The sequence below is a fragment of the Dromaius novaehollandiae genome, chromosome 20 (assembly GCF_036370855.1).
Source record: "Dromaius novaehollandiae isolate bDroNov1 chromosome 20, bDroNov1.hap1, whole genome shotgun sequence".
NCBI classification, from domain to species: Eukaryota; Metazoa; Chordata; class Aves; order Casuariiformes; family Dromaiidae; genus Dromaius; species Dromaius novaehollandiae.
Genome location: NC_088117.1, coordinates 1,532,262 through 1,553,279, shown reverse-complemented (window position 1 = coordinate 1,553,279; position 21,018 = coordinate 1,532,262). Strand labels below are relative to the sequence as shown.

The 21,018-nt window shown below is 61.7% G+C and overlaps 1 protein-coding gene across 5 annotated transcripts in view; it reads left to right on the top strand.

Annotated features, from left to right (window-relative positions):
* ABCA2 (ATP binding cassette subfamily A member 2) overlaps window positions 1-21,018 on the top strand; it is a 44,790-nt gene continuing 23,772 nt past the window's right edge. For 2 of the 5 annotated variants that reach the window (XM_026106204.2, XM_064523538.1), the window contains exons 1-12: window positions 1-300; window positions 12,204-12,297; window positions 15,050-15,161; window positions 15,700-15,866; window positions 16,142-16,269; window positions 16,568-16,669; window positions 17,183-17,368; window positions 17,687-17,905; window positions 18,639-18,973; window positions 19,567-19,726; window positions 20,039-20,167; window positions 20,501-20,668. In XM_026106204.2, the coding sequence (XP_025961989.2) occupies window positions 235-300; window positions 12,204-12,297; window positions 15,050-15,161; window positions 15,700-15,866; window positions 16,142-16,269; window positions 16,568-16,669; window positions 17,183-17,368; window positions 17,687-17,905; window positions 18,639-18,973; window positions 19,567-19,726; window positions 20,039-20,167; window positions 20,501-20,668 (1,866 nt within the window). In that variant the 5' untranslated portion in view covers window positions 1-234. Of the gene's footprint in view, window positions 301-12,203; window positions 12,298-12,977; window positions 12,998-15,049; window positions 15,162-15,699; window positions 15,867-16,141; window positions 16,270-16,567; window positions 16,670-17,182; window positions 17,369-17,686; window positions 17,906-18,638; window positions 18,974-19,566; window positions 19,727-20,038; window positions 20,168-20,500; window positions 20,669-21,018 lie in introns of those variants that run through there. The other 3 variants (XM_064523537.1, XM_026106201.2, XM_064523539.1) reach the window with 3 other exon arrangements.

The window sequence follows — 21,018 nt, the reverse complement described above, 5'->3', positions numbered from 1 at the left end:
GGCGGCGTTGCGCAGCGCCGGGCCAGGCCCGGCGGTGGCGGCGGGGCCGGGGCCGGGGCCGGGGCCGGGGGAGGCCCGTCCGCCCGCTCCGCGCCGAGCGCTCTGCGGACAAAGGCGGCGGCGGGCCGGGCCGGGCATGGCGGCGGGCGGCGGGTGAGCCGCGGCGGCGCGGCGCGGTGCGGTGCGGTGCGGTGCGGGGGGCGCCCCGGGCGGCGGGGCCGCGGCGGCTCCGCCATGGGGTTCCTGCACCAGCTCCATCTCCTGCTCTGGAAGAACGTGACGCTGAAGCGGCGGAGCCCGGTGAGCGCCGGGGGCTGTGGGGGGTCCTTGGAGGGTGCGGAGGCGCATCCGGGGGGTGCGCGGGTCCCTGCGGGGTGCGGAGGGGCCGCCGGGGCGCCGTGGAGGATGCTGAGCTGGGCCTGGGGGGCGGGCGGGTGCTGGGAGGGTCCGTGGGGCTCGCTGCGGCGGGGGGGGCTTTGGGGTGCGGGGCTGCGCCTCGGGGCCCCGCAGCCGCCTGGGCTGAGGCTGCCGGTGCCGCGGTGCAGCTCTGGGTGCTGCGAGCTCCAGCACCTTTGCAGTCCTGGGAAGGCCAGAGCCGCTGCGCGGGTGGCAGAGCCTCACTGGAGGGGGACACAGCAAGCCCCCCTCCCAAATTCCCCCCCCCTCCCCCGAGCTGGGGGCAGAGGGGCAGCGATCAGCCCCTTCCTCCGAGCAGGGGCAGGCTTGCCCATCCCTGCACACTGGTGGAGGGGGGAGCCCTTGGGAGCTGCTGGCCTTGCCTGGGTGGGGGGCTCGGCTGGGGGGGTGCTGGGGCTGTGCTCAAGAGCCCCCACCATCCCCAGCTTGGGGTTTCGCTGGATGTCTTCTGCGTCCCGTTCCTCCCTGTTCCCTCATTGCCGCCGTTCTCCTTGTCAGCCAGGCTCTGGAGATGAATAATGCATGGGGTGGTGGCTGCAGAAAGCTAGGCATGTCTGTTTGCCTCGGGGGCCAGAGAAGCGCCGACGTGGTCTGTTCGTAAACCCCCGGCGTGGCTGAGAAACGGCCCTCCTTGCCCAGCCGCTGGCACGTCGCAGCGGGCTGGACAGCTTGGTGGCACGCATCTTGCAGCAGCAACAGTTGGGTCTCTTGCCTGCCCCTGCTCCCACCACGTGCCTCTGTCTGTGGGAGCCACCCAAGGCCTTTGGCAGCGGCGGGCACCCTGTGTGGGTGCCTGCTCGAAGAAGCCAGGCCTGCTGGCTGGATGCGGTCTCTCTTCCTTCCCCTCGGCCCAAATCCCCGCTGGGGGCAGCTTCCCCGTTTGGACCTGTCTGAGAACCCAAATGCCCCGGGCTCTGGCAGGGCTCTGGTCCAGGGGGCCGCAGCTCTGGGGTGGGAGAGCTTCTCCAAGCTCTTGGTGTCTACGGGCTATAAATAGGCTGCCAAATCATATGTGGGTCAGAAATGTGTCTTTTCTGGGTGCTGGAGAGAGCTGCTCCTGCTTTTTGGATACAAGGGCGGGAGGCTGGAGAGACGTGGGGTCCCCCAGGGGTTTGCCTCGCTGGTGGGTCCTCTCCTAGGCTTGCCGGGGGAGGGACAGAAGGCAGTTTTGTTTTTTTTTTTCTCCTCGTACCTGCTTGCTAGCAGGCGAATGGATGGCGGGTTGGTACGCACATAGCGCTGGGGTCACGAAACTAGTTTAACCCTTCCCTAGCCTTTTCCGCCTGGTTTGTGTTGCGGAAGGATTATCTGGCCGAGCGGAGCGACGTGCTGCTGCTGGGCCGGTGGCAAGCGGGTGCAGTGGCAAGTGGAGGATGCTGGGGCAGGTCCCCAGCTTGGGGGGGCTCTTTGCTGCCCCCCAAGTGCTCGTTTGCCCATGGTGCTGGGCCTTTGCGTGGGGAATGGGGAGGTGCTGGGGTGCCTGGGGAAAGGGGCCTTGGCTGGGGAGCTGGGGAAGGACCGTCCCCAGGGATGTGGACAAAACCCCGGGAGCTGCATCGGTGGCAGGCTCGGCAAGGGGGATGGGTGCGCTGGGCTCCCAGGGAGCTGGTTATTTTTAGAGGCTGGGGGAGGGTAGCGAACTGCTGCTCCCGAGCTGGTAATTCTCGCTCCTCTTCTCCCTCCCAAATATCCTGCGGGCCTGATCCTGCATGCTTTCCTTCGCGGGAAGCACCCAGGAGCATCAGCCCCTGGTCCATCCTGGTGTGCAGAGCACCGGAGTCCACCTGGGCCAGGGGGCAGCGTGGGCAGGTCTGGGCCAAGCCCGGGTTGTGGGTAGGTGCCGGCTGCACGGGCAGCCTCTGTCCCACTTAGATGTGCGAGGGAGCTGCTCTTCGGCTGAGTCATCCCCACACCTCACCCTGAGCAGAGCCGAGTGGCCGCGGATCCTGCCCTGGTGCCGCGGATCCTGCCCTCGGGGCGCCCCGCTGCCCTCCGTGACTCTCCTGTGCCTTGCCGGCTGCTCCGAGCATCCGCTGCCCCTTGGCCGCTGCTCCGGGCTGGTGGGTTTGCATCCCAGAGGTGCGCATCTCTTTTGGCCCCCCTCTTTCTCCCTGACCCTCGCTGCCCCTTCCCACCTCAGCCTGGGGGGGGGGGGGAGTGAAATCTCCTAAAAAGCTGCTGCAGGAGCCGCCTGCTTCCAGGCTTGCTGGACCTGCAAGGAAGAGGGCAAGGTGCCCAGGCCTCTTCACCCCTCCCCATGAAGCCAGGCGTTGCCTGATCCCTGCTTGTTGAAGGTGGTGAGCAGGGCATGGTACTTGGGGGAAGGCTACCAGATTGGCCTCCCCTCACCTGCACAAAGCTGCTGCGTGTGTGGAGCACATAAAAGGTGGCATGCAAAAAAACCACAAGCTGGGTACCAAAATGAGAGCTGCCACTTCATGCAAAGGGTGATCTGTGGACTGTTTGGGCGCAAGCCCTGGTGCGGCCATACCCCGAGGACGTGTCTATACCCGGCAGGCATCACCTGAGCCTGTCTCCTGCTTCCTTTTGCTCCTGCTGCTTTTGAGTCCTGCGGTCAGCTCAGGCTCCCTGTGTTTCGGGTGCCTGCCCGCCTCGCTGGCTACCTGCACGCCAGCCTGCCCACTCCTGCGAAAGCTCTGCACTACCCCAAACGGCCAGGGAGCAAAGCTGATGGGCAAGCTTGCCTGCCGGGGTGCAGTCAGACCCATGCCAAAGTCCAGCCTTTCAGCCCTGGCCTTGTCAGCCTGGGCTAATCCCTGCAGCTCGCTCTCCCTGTGGGTGAAACATCTCGCAGTTGTCTGCCCGTGCCCTGCCCAGAGCCAGCTCTTGTCACACTAAACCAGGCCCTTTCAGCACCCCGGGGCAATCCTGCTGTGCCCGATGGAGGTTAGTAGGTCAGACTGGAGGGATTAAAGCATGGATGAGAGTAAGCACAAGACCTCTGCCCTGCCGCGGGTTCACCCTGGTAGGTCAGGAGTGGGTGGCAGTTGGGCAGGGATTGCTGGGCTTCTCCTAAGCTCACGGAGGGTGTGTGGTGCATGTGTTGCCCTCTCCTGGTGGGCAGCCGGAGGTCATCATGGCCATGCGCTGGGCGCAGCGCACTGCCCTCGAGGACATACCTCAAAGCGCGGTGGCCTTTCCTTCCTGGCAGTACTGAGGCCAGCGGCTCTGGTGCACTGGAACGTGAGACGGGGAGGGTCTGCCCCATATGCAAACACCTCCTGTTCAGCAGCGCCCGTGGCTGGCAGGACATCAGGCTGGGACTCGGAGCTGGGGCCAGCTCCTTTCCCTGCCACTGAACTACTGGGTGACCCCAGGAAAGTCACCTCCCCTCTCTGGACCTCAGTCTGGTCTTGCAGCTGGGCTGTGTGCTGTGATGGGACGAGTTAGCATTCATCCTCAGCACCTAGATCTGGGGGGCAGTTTTGGAATTAGTGCTGTAACAAGGCACAAAAGCTCTTTCAGGACAGATGCTTTGTCCTCAGGCTCTGCATTTTGCTTGTCTGCTTCAGGATGCTCAGCACTGGCAGGTCCCAGCTGTGGGGGGGGGGGGCTGGCAGGACTTGGTGCAGTAGGGCTGCGAGATTGGGTGACCTTCTTGGGAGAGGTCTGCCGTGAACCACTGTGCTGTGTGTCACCTGTTTCTGTAGCCCTTCTGTGTCCCCGGGCCCCACTGGCATCTCAGTCTTATGTGGAGATACTCGTGACCTTGCTCTTTTCTTGAGAAGGATTTGCTCTGTAGTGGAGGCCTAATCCTGTGGTGGTGGTGTCAGGAACTCTTGCTGTGGTCTTGAAACATGACGTGCATGGGCTCAGCAGGGAAGACGTGGCTGTGAAGGAGGGAAGAAAGGCTCGGCCAGCTGCAGGATCCACGACTGGCCAGAAAAAGAGCCCGCAGGGGAAATGGGGCAGGAGCAGGCACCCTGCAAAGAGTAAGGACGTCATCAAATTATTTGCTTTGTGTCTGTGTCTGAGGAGTGCCTGCATCGTGGTGAGGATGGTGTTCCTTGGCTGTGTCATGGTGCCCTTGTAAGCACTTGGTCCAAGTCTGCGGAAGAGCATCTGACTTTGCCTGGAGTTGTTCTTCTGCCCTGAGGGCTGCTTTGGGGTTTGACCATGAACTTTCAGCACAGGAAGAATAAAGCCAGGCAGGAGCTCCTGGGATGATGGGGTCTGAGCAGAACATCGCCTTTAGATGGAGTGAAGTCAAGATTATCAGTGCTCCAAGGATAGGCGATACCCTGGGGGTGCAATCATTTACAGTCCTGGGAAGTTCAGACTTAGGGCCTTCCTAAGTCTAAATCTGTTTAAGGTAAGAAATCCAGTAAGTAACCTTAACTCTGCCCTGCAAAGGGCATATTCTAAGGGATAGCATTTCAGATGACTTTTTTAGCTTCTTCAGCCTACAGTGGATTTAAAATTAACAGAGGAACTCTCACATTACCCCCAGGCACTATGTGAGGGCAAAGTTAAGGGTGTTTGGCCATGTTCCCAATTGCTTTCTGTGCAAACGCATTTGGAAAAGGAAAGTAACCATGGCCACAGCGGCCCGGAGAGGAGGGCGGGCGGCTGCGAGGCACCACGCTGCTCCTCCCCGGCAGCCGGGCCATGAGGGTGCTGTGCCTCCGGCCCTGTCCTCCCGCCGTCTCTCCGCGGATGGCTGCTCCGCGCTGGGGTGCGATGACGCCCGCTCCTGCTGGCGATACCCAGCCTGCCCTCAGGCCTGGGGACAAGCGACGGCGAGGAGCCCTGGGCTGCCGTGTTGAATTGAGCGAGGACTTGGTGTAATGGCGTGGGGCCGGGTGGTGGGACTGAGAGGGATGGACTTGGGCTTCCTGGAGCGATGGCCTCTTTCCTTCTGCCCTGCCCGGGTCTGGCTGGGCTCCCTGGAGAGCTGGGCTCATTCCACCTTTGCGTTTCACTGGATATACAGCATTTTCCTGGTCTCCAGCCACGGCATGCAGCTCCAGAGCAAGCTGCCTGGTGAGGTGCAGGTCTGGGGGACTCATTGGTGAGTCTCCATGGGGATTTTTGATGACTGTTGTCTGGCTCCAGCGGAGTTTGAGCCCATGGTTCAGCAGGGATGTGGGCTTGAATGGCTCCAGCCCCTCCACCCCTGGTTCGAGAGGGGCTTGGCAGGCCAGGCACTGAAAGCGTTAATGCTGCGCTGGATCCAGCCTGGACCCTCTTTGTGCAGTGCTGGAGCTGCTGCACGGGGAGATGATGGGCATGGTGGATCATGGGTGGCAGAATGTGTCCAGCTGGTGGGACGTCTCCGATGTTGTGTTTGTTGCAGTCAGACCCTGCACTACCACCTGCTGGGAGCAGGGCTGGGGCTGTTCTCCCCTTTTGGGGGGGTTTATTGGGGGGCAAAGGGGTGACAGAGAGGATCAGACTGGATTTCTCTGCACCCCATGTTGTTTTGCTGCCAAGAAGGGAACCCCACCTGGGAACATGTGGGTGAGGAGCTACTGCAAGCCAGGTGGCAAGCTTGGGAAGGGAGGTCTTGCTGGTAGCTGCAGCAGAGTGGTGCCTGGCAGCAGGCTGGAGAGCACGGGAGCAGCTCCAGAAATGGGAGATTTCACCAAAACGCTCTATGGGATGGGAAGGCAAAAGCAAGAAGTGGGAGAGGAACCTCTCCATTGGTTGCAGCCATTCAAGGTCTTTGTCTGAAAGAGTTGCCCATGGGCTTGTCCTGTTGGTCCCCTTGCTCCGGTACCCAACTAAAGCAACGTGCTGGGGCCAGAGAAACAGGAAGAACTGTTCTTGGCTCTCACTTGGCTTCCTGACTTGAGCAGGGGTTATAAAAAGCTTTAGTCATCCGATACAGGGACTTCCTCCTCCAGATAAGTTGGTGCCTCTGGGTTCCTCCTCCCCAAGGTGTGTCCCAAACCCACCCGCAGGCCTGTCATCTGGGCATGTGTGTGAAGGGAGGCTACAGAGGTGGAGGCATGCTCTCCTGGAGGTGAATGGTGATGGGACAAGAGGCAACAGGCCCAAGGTGCACCAAGTGATGTTCTGATTTAGATATAATGGAAAAATTCTTCACAGGGAGAGCAGTCAAATATCAGAAGAGGGGCCAGAGAGGAGATAGGCTCAGAGTGCTTGGCTGGGACGCTGGGGGCCTTGCTCATCTGAAGTCTCTGGTACTCTTCTTTCATCAAGACAGTCTTTTGATCTGTTTGCGCTCCCCAGCTGTAAGGCTGTGTTTGCAAAAAGCAGGTATTTGACAACACTGCGATTCAATGTTTTGATGGCTCCAAATTTCAAAGCTTTTTCTTCTTTAAATGCTGTTGAAAAAGTTTAGGCGTTGGTTCTCTGGGAACTGATGGACCCCATGCCCTGGGTCTTCTGCGAGCCAGTACCCCAGTGCCTGCTGCCTCTGGTCTCCATGGGCAGAGCTTGAACCTGTAGAAGAGGCTAGTGGGGAGAAGGTGGCAGCAGCAGGGTTTGTCTTCCTCGCATCCCTCCCCAGTGAAAAGATCAGGTGAATCATACCCTTTCCTGAAGCAAGCTCAGGACAGGGTTTTTTTATTGTTAGGCCCAGCTTGCCCCAGGCTGTGCGTGGTGCTGTCTCAGCTGGATCAGGGCTAGCATTTGCTTGCTTGCACCACAGGAACAGCCGATAATTTTTTTTTTCCTGGGGCAAAGAGTGCAGGAGGGACGTGACCGAAGCCAGAGAGCACTGTGGTGGCAAACAGTGGGTGTCCAGGAGTCCTGCTGTTGCCCCCCGCTTACCTCCCCACCCTTGGGAGGGGAGGAAGGTCCCATCCTGTCCTGTCGGGGGTGGCCAGCGGTACTGTGTCCCCCAGCTCTGTCGTGAGTTCGGAGGCCAATGCCACCCATCCTGGAGGAATGCCAGGGGTCCTGCTGAGCTGGGGAGGGGACACAGTGGCAAGAGGGGTCAGGACTGGTCTGGAGTTAGTGGCACACCGGTGGCAGAGCTGGACCAGGAAGGTGGGAGAGGAGCTGGCTCAGTAGTCCCCAGGGCCAGGCTTGGGCTGGAGGTGGTACCAATGGGGCAGGTCTGGGGAGGAGGGGGCTTCACTGGGGTGGCCACAGGTTTTGGAGCTCGGGGAGCGGGCTGGGGGCAGCAGCCACATCCCGGCTGGGAGGGGTCTCCCTCAGCAGAGGGCTCTTAATGCTCCTCTGCGGCCCGGCGCCGACGTAAGGTGACAGCCTGCCGGTGCTGCCGCGGGCGCAGGCTGCTTCCTCCTTGCTCGGGCTGTGCTGTGCCGTACGGCCCCGGCGTTGCCCAGCTGCTTCTCCTCTCCGCTCTCTGCTCCTTCCCGCCGTGGCGGGGTGCAGCTCAGGCTCTCGGCTGTTGGCCTGGTGCTCCGGGAAGCCGAACATCCACCCCGTGGGGAGCCGTCTGCCTCGTGTCCACGCCGTGCTGGCAGCACCCAGGGCCGCATCCCTTGCCTTCCTGGGGCTGGGGAAAGGGGGGAGCCAGGGCTAAGTGTATCCTGTGACCCTACCAGCTCTTTCCCTGAAGGACCCCCCGGGCTGGTGCCCTCCTGGCAGGCTGCAGGGACCTGGGAGTCTCCCTACGTGGCCTTGGGCTTTTTCTGAAGGATGGTGCCTGGGTCCAGGGTGGTGCCTGGCCCCCTACACGGGGAGTCAGCATCCAGGCGAGGGGCTGGGGCAGGGGATGTGAGGGGGGATGGTGCGTTTGGAGGCAGGATGCCCTTAGGGGGTGGCAGAGATGTTGAGGGCATCGGGGGCGCGTTGTGTGGTCTCGCCCCCCCAAACGTGCCCAGCGGTGATGACCTGAGGGACTGCGAGGCCGGGCCCTGGGGGCTGCCACCTCGGAGCAGGTCTCGCTGCCTGCTCTGGCCCTGTGGCCTCCGTCACCCTCACCACGGTGGGCAGGAGGGCACCGCGCTGCGCCCCACCACCCATGGGGCTGCATGTCCCCTGTCCCTGCATCTCCCTGGCCCGGAGCTTCTGGGGAGGGAGTTGACTGAAGGGTCAATGACCCCCATCAAAAAAAAAAAAAGCCCCAAACAGGGCCCTCCTTTTCCAACGAGGGCCGAGCAGTGCCGACCCGAGCCCCTGCCTGGTACGCGGGGCTCAGCGGGAGGTGCCAGGCGGGGCTGGCGGAGGGCACAGACCCACAAATGGTGGCGCACAGAGGCCCGATTGTGCGCGTGGTAAACAGGGCCCTGAGCGGAGGACAAAGACCGCCGCACAACAGGCGGCCGGTGGTGCGGGCCACCCGCAGTGGGGCCTGGGTGCCCCCGTGACACCCCGGTGCCGTGACACCGGGGACCGTGCCCGCTGCTCGTGGTGCCAGACAGCAAAGGGATCCCCCAGCGGAGCGGGGCAGCTGGAGGTCCTGGCGCTGCTCCGGGGCCACCCACCCTGGCCAGCCTCGCTCCTCGGGCATCCTCCGGCCTCGGATCAGCCTCCTCCCAGCCGGCCCTTGTTTCTCCGGTGTTTCCTTCATCCGTGCCGGCTGTGGCTCCCCGGAAACCTCCTCCCTGCCGGCTCCTCGCCACACCGAGGGGATGACTAAGCTGGAGGCAGCGCGAGCACAGGGTGGGTGTGCAGCACCGGACGTCGCGGCTGCAGCCGAAAGCAAGCCTTGGAGCTCGCCGGGCTCTGCGGCTCCTCTCCCTGCCCTGGGGGTTGGCATCCCAACCCCACGTGGTGTCAGCAGCCCCGGTCGTGCTGGCCCTCGCCTGCGGGCTGGAGGTTGGCATGGCGTTGGGAGAGAGCTGCCGGGGAACGATTTATTCCCCTCAAGCTCTTTGCAGCCCCTTTGGCGCTGCAGAGGGCAGAGTTAAGGGTATAAGGGAGTTGCCTGCACGTGTGGGTGGCTGTGAGATGTGTTTGGCGAGGAGAGATGGCACGACCTGTCCCCCGAGCAGTGCCGGTCCCTTCCCCAGCTCTGTCCTGCCCCTGGAGCAGGGCCCATGGGTGCAGCCGTGTCCTGCGTGTGCAGGATGCGGCCTGGGAGCAGAGCTGTGCATGCATGGGAGCCCGCTCGCCCTCTGCACTGATGTGGGGCGGTAGCAGGGCCCGGAGGTGCTGCTGGAGTCCCTCGGCCTGGATCCCCACGCGGGGGGTTCCCCCGCTCGCTGCGTATTTGTTCGGCTCAATTAACTTTTTGGCAGAGCGCTCACAGCTCTCGGATGAGGCCGGAGGGGAAGCGAGGCTGCTGTCGACAGAAGGGTCCAGCCTGCCATCACCCGCTGCTGGCCGTGTCGTTCCAAGCAGTCACTTCCATTTTAAAATCCTGTCTTCATTTTAAAATATAGATTTATACCAAGTTGCCAGTTTGTGATTTATGGCCTTCATCCTCTGCAGTCCTTTAAAGCGCCAGGACTCACTGGGAGGGCACTTCTGCTGAACAGGATCCTTTGGGATGGCTTGGTTTTGCTCTCCTTCCGTGCCTGCAGAGTTGCTTCTTGCTGTCCTAACCCCGGCGTGGCCCAGGCTGGGAGAGCCCGGCAGGCAACAGCATTTCCCCAGAAAGCTCGGAGAGACGGAGCCGGTGCTCAGCTCTGCGTCCACTTCCTGGGGGACGCTGCTTGGGGGGGGGGGGGGGGTCCACCCTGCCTGGGAGCATGTGGTGCTGGCCAAATCGTGGGGATGGCTCTGCTTCTGCCTGGCCTGGCCTGGCCTCCGGACAAATCCTGCGGTTTTGTGCCCTTTCTGGGCTGAGCCGCTGTTGCCTTCTCCGGTGAGATGAGCCTTTTCCCTGAGCTGTGCCCAGGCGTTGCCCGGCACGGTGCTGGCTGGCATGGGCCGAAGCCCACCAGGCGACATGCCGGTGAGCCGGAGGGTGGTGGAGCCATGGTGGAGCCCACCTCCTGGGAGAGTGGCCAGGGAGAAGCCTGACCCAGGGACCATGGCCATTTACACCCTGAGAGCCCACCTGGCATGGACGGGCGGTTGGGCAGCAGGGGCCTTTGCCAGGACTCCCCGGCTGAGCAGAGCAGATGTTTGCTAGGTCTCCATCCCATCAGACCCCAGCCCTGGCTGCCTGGTGTGAAACAGGCCCCCTCCCCCAAAGGGAGCTTGTTGGTGCCTGATGGGGGAGTTGGGCCCCCAACGCCTGCTGTGGCCATCGGCTTGCGCCCACGAGACCCCGAGGTCCTAGGCCTGCTCCTCATGGCGTGGGGTTCCTGGGGGAGCAGCTGGTGCCCGGTCAACACGGGTGACTGGGCTGGAGCGGGAGCAAGGTGGGATGGGGGTGGCTTGCAGGTACCTTAGTGAGGACCTTCCCCGTGAGTGGGGCTGGGGCTTGCGGCACCAGATGTGGCAGCGGTTCCCAGTGTGCAGGGAGGTTGCTCCAGGGACCTAGGCAAAGGCAGTCCTGGGATGGCACCTCACGCATGGCCCTCTCTGCCAACACACCTGGGTCCATGTGGCCCCCTCCCAGGATGCCTGGGTTCTGGTCTGACCCTGGAGTGAGTTGAGGTAGGCTCCCTTTGCACCCTGTGCCTCAGTTTCCCCAGTGACAATGTTTCTCCTTCATTTGGCAGCAGGGGCAGAAACAGGGCCGTGGTGTTTTCTGGCCACTCGCAGTGCAAGCTCACCACCCGAAGCATGGCACCCCTGAACTGGTGCCCTTCCTCAGCATGGGGAAACTGAGGCACTACACTGCACAAAGCCCAGTCACTTGCCAGGAGTTTGGCAGCCCCAGCACTGGCGGTGGGGCAGGGACCTGCCTACCCTGCCAGGCTGCTTCCCTTGCTGGAGGGCCCCCAATTACCTGCCAAGCCCATGGTCAGGGCTGGGAGCTTACTGGGAGGCAGCTTGCTGTGCCAGCCTTCTCCTTGCCTTCACTGAGCATCAGGTGTCCCAGGATGAGGTTACGCTGCCAGCGAGCCAAGCATGCTGGCCACTGGCTACTGGAAGTGGTTGAAGGTGTTTGTACCCATACCCCAGGTCTCGGCGTGCCGAGCCCAGCCTGGGCTGCGCATGCTGTTGGGGTCAGGGATTCCCGAGGATTTGTTGTGATTTACCATATGCTACTGCTGGAAATCCTGTGCAGCTGGTTGCCTTCTAGGTGGGCATGGAGGAGGTGCTGGGCAGAAGGCATGGGGCGGGCAAGTGGCACTCTCGACCTCCTTGGAAGTCCTCTCCTTGCAGGATGAAGGACACTGAGGCATGTAGGGTGTGATGGAAGGTGGAAAAAAACCAAGTGTCCAGGTAGCTGGTCGTAGATTTGACCCTCTGAGGCTGCACTCTGTCCCTGTGATGGAGAGCACTGGTGGGTGACAGGGCCTTTGTGTCCTGTGGGCATGGCTTCACCATGTCCATGGCCACACGTGTGGCTCAGGTATTCTCGGGTTGTCCCCTAAGGGCAGGAGTGTCATCCTGGGCTTGGGGCGCGCACACACTTGTTGGTTTTCCCAGGATCAGGGCACCTGGAGCCAGGCTCAGCTCTGAGGGCCCAGTCCAGCCCCAGGGCTGCTGCAGAAGATTGCCGGGCTCTGCTCAGCCCAGTGCCCTCCATCTCCAGACACTCTCCAGGTTTCCGGCACCACATGACCTGGCTGCAGCTAGCCCACACAGCCTGGCTCCCGTTCATCTCTGGGTCCCAGTGGAACTGAGCCACAGCAGCACCATCAGTCACTTGGCAAGACACAGGCACTGGCCGCGTGCCGCACCGAGCCACCCCTGCAGCATAGCATCTGCTGGGAGAGGGCAGAGGGGTGCCCCAGAGACCCCCATGCTGCTGCCTGCGCTCCTCCTTGGTAGCCAGATCCTCTACTCAAGTGTCGTGGTCCCCTCTGCTTTGTCATCCGCAGTGGGTGTTAGCCTTTGAGATCTTCATCCCCCTGGTGCTCTTCTTCATCCTCCTGGGGCTGCGGCAGAAGAAGCCCACCATCCCGGTGAAGGAAGGTGAGCGTGAGCAGGGGTGGTGCGTGGGGCACCCTCACTCGGGACTGCGACGGGATCACCCTGAGGTTTCAAGGAGCTGCTCCAACCCTCTGGGGGTAGCTTGGGGGCCAAGGGGGAATCTCGCAACCAGGAGGGACCTAGAGGGGCAGGGGCCTTTCAGCAGTGTAGCACTGGGTGGTGGGTGCCAGGGTGCTGTGGTGAGGGTTTGAGCTGCTAGATGGACGGCACCTTCAGCCTCTGGGCTGGCGAGTCCAGAAACGGGAGGGTTTGGACAACCAGTATCATTTTGAGCCTTGGGAGCTCCCCTGGGGGTGACCAGGCCTGAATAGCCTTCGGATGCCATCAGAAGGGATGTTTTGTCTCTCTGCAAAGGCGCTTGGGGGGAGTGGGGTGATAGATCCTGGGACCCCAGCCGCAGCCCAGGGTAATGGTGGTCTGAGCTTGTGTTTCAGCTGTGTCCTGGTGGCGTGCGAGACAGAGCCGAGCTGCAAGGAGCGACGGGGCCCAGGCTGTGGCAGTGGTGGGCAGTGCGCTGGTCCCCATCCTGGCTCTGATGTGCAGTCTGTTTGTTGTGGGGTTTTTGGTTTTTTGGGTTTTTTTTCTTTTCTCTCATGTTTTCTTTTTCTTTCCCACCATCACCCCTGCCCGCCTGCCCTCCATGCCTCTACTGCATGCTCCAGTCTGTAAGTTGGTTGGATGGGTGGGTGCCTCTTTCTCCCTCCCTTCCCCTGCCTTTGCTAGTGAAGTATACTGGGGAGACAGAGCTCCACTCACTCTGGCCTAATCCGCACTTCTGTAACCCTGTCATCTCCTTCCTTCTCGGCTGGTGAAGATGGGCTTGGGCAGCCCAGCATGGGCCATATTGTCCCTTCCCTGCTGTGCCTGCAGCTCCGACTGCCCCAGACCGCTTTGGTGCTGCCCTACTTAGACCAGTCCATGGTGGTGTCTCCATCTGGTTTTCTTCACCCAAAGCCAGTGCCTGGTTTACCAGGTGCTAAGGCTGATCATGGCTGTGACCCAGGTTGGTCGAGGCTGGAGATGGCTTTCCAGGCAGGCAGAAGCTCATGCCGTCCCTTCTTCCCTCTCTCCTGGGGCAGACCCCGTTGGATGCAGGTTCTGACGTAACATGTGATTGCCCAGTTTTGCCTGTGGTCTCCCACGCTAGTCCCCCAAAGTAGCCTGGCTGGAGAGGGCCCCCCAGTCCCCTCACCGTCATGGGACTTGTCCTGGCCCCATGCAGCCAGGACGGATCCGTGAGGTTGGGACACTACTAGAAAGGGCCTGGAGGACAGCGAGATGCTGCCCTGCCGGTGGGCCGGGACATGCCCAGTGCCCCGATGCCTGGCTTTGTCACCTAACTGTGGCACAGCTGTCAGCGTGGAGTGCGTTTCTTCACCTGCTCGGGGCCAGGCTGTTGGCCTGTCCTGTGCAGTGTTGGGCCCCATTTGCCCTGGGATACCCGTTTTCAGTGCCCAGAAGCACCTCTTCACCAGCTCCTGTCTCTCGCGGCTGTGCTAACAGCACTGATCTCCTTCTAACTCTGGGTCCACCAGGACTGATGGCAGGGACGGGCAAGAGAAGGGTCCCGCTGTGTTGGCCTCTGGGTTGGAGGTGTGGGGAACCAGCCAACTGATGTTTATTCAGGGCAACATCTCCAGATCATGGCACCTCGCTGCCACCCAGATGTCAGGCACTGGGCTGGAGTGGGGCCCAGGCCTTCTTCCCAAGGAAAGGCTGCTTTTGAGCCCTCCTTGCTGTGCCCAGCACCATCCCCACTAGGAGCGAGAGGCCAGGCTTGTCCCAGACACCTTTGCAGCCTCGCACTAGCTGTTGTCCTCGAGCTGAGCCAGGAAACCCTGGCAGGGGCCAGGGCTCTGCCAGGCGGGTTAGTGCCCGATACAGCTTTGGGCTCAGGGGTGAGACACTCGTAAAAATGGCACCACTTTGCAGGAGCCTCTGTCCCCAAGAGGCATTGCCCGGTGACAGCTCACCCCATTAGGGATGGGGACAGGTAGGACTGCTGGGCTCATCTAACCCCAGACCCCGGGATGTGTGAATGCCTTGGTTAGGAATAGTCATCAAATACCAGGGTTGTGGGTGAATGTTTGCTGTCTCCTCGTTGCTCCTCATTTTTTCCATCTCTCCCCACTGCCTCAGTTTGCCATTTCTTCTCACCTCCAGCCGCACGTCAGGGCAGCCGGGCAGGGAGGAGGATGGGTTTCAAGAAGGGGCCATGGGGGCTTGGAGAGCTGCGGGTGCCAACTCTTTACCCTGTCATATTATTTCTCTTCTTCCTCTTCCTCGGGAAATCCAGCGGTGCCTCTCAGACTTACTAACAAGAGCGGCCAGGAGGCCAGGGGAGATTGCTGGCGGTCCTAAGGGCACAGGTCAGAAGTCCAGCGTCATCCTGGGGTGGGAGGGCCACCGTGACCCAGAGGGGAGCGGGCAGGGTGAAGAGGGCAGGTATGGCCCAGGAGCCCCTCGGGGTGCCCTGGAGATGAGCAGGAGCAGCCTGCCCAGATCTGTGAAAAGCTTCCAGCCCGGGGAGACCCTTTGTGGCAATGCAGCAAAAGCAGCGGACTTCTGACCTTTGCCATCCACCCTCCTGCCTCGAGGTGTGATCTCCCATGGTGGTCGTATGGTACAGTGCTCCTGCTTCTCTCTGAACTGAGTGTCTGTCTCTCCGGTGGCCCTCTCCTCCCCTGCCCCTTATCTTTCTCCTGGCTCTTGTGCGGGCTCCCTCTGGCTCCAGCTTTCTACACGGCGGCCCCCCTCACCTCAGCCGGGATCCTACCTGTGATGCAGTCCCTGTGTCCGGACGGCCAGCGGGATGAATTCGGCTTCCTGCAGTACTCCAATTCCACGTGAGTTGGGCCCTCTCCCTGCTCTCCTCTCCTCCAGCCCCTGTTCACCCCATGCAGCACAGGCACACGTGTGCAACAGGCATCTTCTCACGCTGGCAGTGTCCCATCTGAAAAAATGCACCAGCCTGTATCCTCCAAAGTATTTGGGTGCAGTCTCCTGGGTCCCCAAGGTGCAGAGCACATCTCAGCCTCTTCCCCCTGGGCTTTCAGGGTCTCAGGTGCCTGACAGTCTGCCGTGAGGATGAAAGGAGATGGCCCCTCAGGGGCTCTCTGGGATGTTGGTGCTCTCCTTCATGTCCCTAGCGTGTGGTTCAACTTGGTACGAAGGAAAGGGAAGCTCCCGGGGGCAGCAGTGCGGGGATCGTGCGGCTGGGCGATCGCCCCGCTGTCCCAGGCGGCACAGTTTCCAGCGTGTGCACCCCAAGGGGCTTGGGCCCGCCCCAGGGCCATGCCCTGCCTCTGCGGAGGAGCACACACCAACCCAGCAGCACGGCCACCGCCCCGTCACTGACACCCCCGGGTGCTCTGCTCTCTTCAGGGTGACACAGCTCCTCGAGCACCTCAGTGAAGTGGTGGAGCAAAGTAACTTGTTCGACCCCGACCACCCAGGCCTGGAAGAGGAGCTGGAGTCCCTGCGCCGGCGCCTGGAGGCCCTCAGCAGCAGCGAGCCCAGCTCCATGGAGACCCGCTTCAGCAGCCAGGCAGGTAGGCGTTGTGCCCTGCCAGCCCGCACGCTCCGGCGCAGGTGGGGTGGGGGAATGCGGGCTCAGAGCGGCGGCAGGCAGGGTGAACGCGTCCTGCCTGCTCCCAGCCAGGCATCGAGTGACGTGGTGGTGTGTGGCAAGGCCCCACCACTTTCTTTCATCCCTGCGGGCCCTGCGTGCGGGGGCAGGACCTGGTGTGAAATGTCCTGCCCCCGCGTGTGTCCCAGCCGTATGTAGCTGCTCTGACCTTGTGCTGCCTGTTCTGCTCCTTGCCAGGATCCGGCTTCACCCTGGCGTGGGCAGCCAAGGACCGGGGTGAGCTGCACCGTTTCCTCACGCAGAACCTGTCCCTCCCCAACAGCACAGCCGAGCTCCTCCTGGGCTCCAGCATCGACCTCCGGGAGGTAAGCGAGCAGGATGGGGCAGGCCCTGCGTGACAGGGCGGGGATGGAGGGACGAGTTTTTCCAGGGACACTGAGCTACAGCAAACAGCAGATGTGCATTTCCCAACCCGGCCCTAGCCCTGATCGTGGTATGCTCACGATGGGAGCCAGCGGGCACCCAGCGGGGACATGTCCTGCCCTGCAGTCCCTCTTGCCCCTTGGCCCCCGTGCCAGGGCGTTGCTGGGCTGACAGCTCCCTCCACTCTCAGCGTGCTCTTGCAGGGCATGCTCACCCACCCTGCTCACATCCCCCTTGCAGGTGTACCGCCTTTATTTTGGATCTGCTCCTTTGGCACCTGACACCTATGAGAGAGATCTGTGGAATCGGTTTGGCCCCAGTGAGAAGGTCTTGAAGCTGGAGGTGAGAAGTGTTTTGGTGCCCCAGGTGGAGGACGTAGCGGGGTGTAGCTTGTCCTTCCCTTCCCCTCTGCGCCTGCAGGCCTGGCTTGCCTCAGCCCTGCCCCACACTGCAGAGCTATTTGGGGTTGTCTTTCCAGGCAGAAGGGGTATGATGGGACAATATCAGGTGGCTGGAGCAGGAACCAGGGATGCCGTGGTCCTGTCCTGGCACTGCCACTGCGCTTTGAGGAAGGCCAGTCTCTGTGCCTTAGTTTCCCACGGCAACATGGGTTGCCACATGGGTTGCACTGCCAGGACCTTGGAGGATGAGGCAAAAATTGTCAACTCCTGTGACCTTGGCTGTGGAGACCAAGCTCCATACTCTGCCAGGGGCTGTATTCCCTGAAATCCTCATGTCCTCTTTTCCTGCACCCTCCATGGAGACCGTGGATGTGGGCGCCACATGTATGCTTGGGGGGACCAAGGGATGGAGGGGGGCCTTGGAGATAGCCACTGCCATAGGTGCCTCTTGCAGAAGAGCCTCCCCAGCAGCTGGAGGACCCTGCGGGAAGGACTGATACACAAGGCCCTGCGTGACCCTTCCAGAGCCTCGCACAGGCAGACCCTGCTCCACCTGCTCTCGCAAGCTCTGGGCCTCGCCAATGCTGCCCCAGGGCCCACCGACTCCTACAACCCCCAGGCCTTCGTCACAGAGATGGAGGTGAGCAGCCTCATGCCAGGGGAAGACAGACTCCGCAGGTAGCTATCCCAGAGCCATGCTGGGAGCAGACCCCTCCAGGGAGTTACTGGTCTCCGGATGGGCTCTCTGCTGGGCTGGTTTTGGCACATGGCCAGTTCTTCATCAAGTGCCCAGGGTGGGGACAGATACCCTCTCTGCCCTCCGTCTCCTATGCGGAGATGGGGGGACATTAGAACAGAGCAGAAGTCACGAGGGCTTTGGGCATTGCTGTGATGTCCCGGCCCATCCGGGGGCTCTTTGTTCCGGGGGCAGTAATGCTGCCGGCTCCCTGCCCTGCAGAATATCGTCTTCACGGCACCCGTGCTGGAGCACCTCACGTGCGACCAGAGCCAAGGGGGGCTGCGGCGCCTTCTCCACGTGGCCCCGAGCCAGCAGGCACTGCTGCAGGCCTACCGGGCGCTGGTGTGCAACGGGAGCCAGGCGGCCCGCGAGGAGCGCTTCGCCCAGCTGGCCACCGAGCTCAAGGACCAGCTGGACTCCCGCAAAATCGTCAGCAGGGTGAGTGCGGGACAGTGATGTGTCTTGGGCAGGTTTTCCCTAGCTGCTGGGAGCTGTGTGGGCCCAGGCTCTCAGGCCACAGGACTCCTTTGCCAGCCCAGATTTCTGCGCCAGGCTTCAGGACGTGGCCTGTCCCCTCCTGGTCACCTCCCACCCTCTCACAGGGCATCTCCACCCTGCCCAGCACTACAGGCCCCTGGGATTGGTCCTCTCCTGCCTCTCTGCTGCAGTGGGACCACAGATGATGTCCCTCTCCTGGCACCCACTCACACTGCCCGTTGGTTGTGGCAAGGGGCAGAGCACTGCTGGGTGCCCCCAAACACCCTGTGTCCTCCCAGCGGGTCCCCTGCAGGGTCCAACAGGGTACCGTTCCCCAGGACTGGTGAAGCCCTCAGCGGCACAACTTCTTAAGGCCCTGTCTAGAGTCTCCTTCTTCATCCCATCCTCATCTAATGTGTCCCTTTCTGTGACTAAGAAGGAACATCCTGCCTGCAGGATGCATCTCCTGTCCCCCAGCAAGACTGTCAGTGTCTCCTGCTGCCCAGTTGCTAAGGATGCAGAGGGACAAGTCCTGGGGCCCAGCTGAGCATGGCACTAGCCCTTTACCAGGGAAAAGGGACATGCCATCATTGGGGTCCCCCTTGAGTCCCTTTCTCCAGTAGCAGGCAAGCGGAGTGCCTCTTTGCACTAGTTTTCTGGCCAGGAATAACTCCTTATCTGCTTGACTTTGCAGCTGAAGCTGGATGAGGTGAACAGCACGGCCACCCAGCACCGGCTTCATGCCCTCCTTGAGGACCTCATGGAGATGGAGAAGGTTCTCCGCGATATGGATATTCTCTCAGCTTTGGCCAAGCTGCTGCCCAAAGGAGCTTGTGCCAGCAAGGCCCCGCCACCCACCGCCAACAGCACCGGCTGGGCCAGTGGCAATGCCACGGCGGGCAGCAACACCACAGCAGAGGAGGAGAGCGATGGGGAGGGCAAGCCAGGCAGTGAAAACCCACAGGGGCAGTTCTCAGCCTTCGTGCAGCTGTGGGCTGGGCTGCAGCCCATCCTGTGCGGGAACAACCGGTAAGAGCCCTCGGAGGAGGTGGATGCAGAGCCTGGGCGTGCGGGTGGTGTGATGGCCTGTGGCTGGGCACTTAGGTGCTCCCATCCCGATGGGGCAGTGGGTGCGGGGGAGTCCACCCTGCCTCTGCCGAGGATAAAGGGAGCCCAGACCATCCCTTGCTGAGCCCTTGGGTGAGACTGATGCCACACTGAGTCCTTGTGCCCATGCTCTGCCCATGTGGCCGTGGCCAAGGGAAGCTTTCCACGCCAGGCAGCACCACTGTGGCATCTCACTGGTCTGGGAGTCGGTGTGAAATCCTCCAGCTTGGCAGCAGCCAGGGAGGGCAGGGAGTCTGGGCTGGGGGTGGAAGGGCTGGGGTGGGTTTTGCACCCTAGCATGGGCACTGCCAGAGGAGGTGCAGGAGGAGCATGCTGGCAGGGTGGCTTACGTGGTGCCAGGCCTGGCACGGTGCTGCTGCAGTGCCCCCTCTTCCTCCCTTGGTTTCCGTGGCAGGGAGACCTGTGCTGCCCCAGCGCTGAGGCATTTGGGGGCATTCTGGGTGGTACCCTGTTCTCCCAAAGCCCCTGCGCCCAGGACTGACCCATGTTTGCAGGACGATCGAGCCTGAGGCACTGAAGCAGGGCAACATGAGCTCTCTGGGCTTCACCAGCAAGGAGCAACGGAACCTGGGCCTCCTTGTACATCTTATGACGAGCAACCCCAAAATCCTCTATGCACCTGTGGGCACTGAAGTAGACAAGGTCATCCTGAAGGTGAGGGCTTACGTTCGTGATGGTGCAGAGAGGCCAGGACCCACATCCTTCCTCTCCCACCAGCCCTGCTCCAAGAGGGATATGCTTGCCCAGACAGGCTCAGCTGGGATGGTGCACTGTGGGAGGCCAGGGCTGAACTAGCTGACAACCAGTGCTGTTGGAAATGTGTAGCCACTCTGGAGTGTATTGGGATGGCAATGCCTGCAGGGAGGTGGGCAGATGTCTGCATGGCTGCTAGTGGTGGAGGGCAGTGCCTTCCCAGAGAGCTGGGTGCCCTTCCTCCTTCCCGCTCCATGACCTTCCTCCCTCCAGGCCAATGAGACCTTTGCTTTCGTGGGCAACGTCACCCACTACGCCAAGGCATGGATGAACATCTCCCCTGAGATCAGGGCCTACCTGGAGGAGGGCAGGCTGCAGAGACGCATCCGCTGGCTCCAGCAGGTAGGATAGTGCTGTGGGGCCTGAATTTGACCAGTCCTTACTGTCCCCCCGGGGCCTCCTGCCCCCACCTACCTCTCTTAGCCTCTGTGCTAATGGGGGGAGGGAGGATACAGGAGCAGATGTTTCACGTGAAGGTGCTCGGGTTGTCCCTGGGTGCCTACCCCTGCTCTTGCAAGCACTGGGCTGGGTTCCTTGTGCAGAGTGGACACTGTCCCACTTGTCCCCAGGAGGAGTTCTGGGAAGGGTTGGTCCTGTCTGTGTCCACAGGGAGGGCAGCACTGAGAGACAGAGGGTATCCCAACTCCCTCTCCCTTATCTGCCTCCCTGTCCCAGTTCACAGCCGACCTCCACAAGCACCCAGAGATCCTGAATGTCTCCGACAGCGACCTTCTCCACAGCTTCCTCAATGGCAACTTCTCCCTGCCCAACGCCAGCGTCCTGCTCCAGCAGCTGGACACCATTGACAACGCTGCCTGTGGCTGGGTCCACTTCATGGCCAAGGTGAGGCTGTGCCCGCCAGTGGGCATGTGGAGGCCAGAGCAGGACTCTCCACCCAGAGCAGGGCTTTCCACAAGGCTGAAGAGGGGCTCAAGTCTGCTTTGACTTCCTTCAGGCCACAGGTTCACAGCATCTTCCCTATCACAGGGAGAAACAGTGATGGGACACCTGGAGGAGATGGTGGCTTCTCTGGTGTGGAAGCTTTTGGAGAGATGTTAAAGGCAGATGTGCCCATCTCTATGGTCTTATGGGTATCCAAGGGTTTTCTGCCCCACTAGCTGGGCCTTGTGGGCTGGGCTGGCCCGGGTGATGGCTGCAAAGTGGGGACTTGCGGGGTCACTGTGAGTGGCATG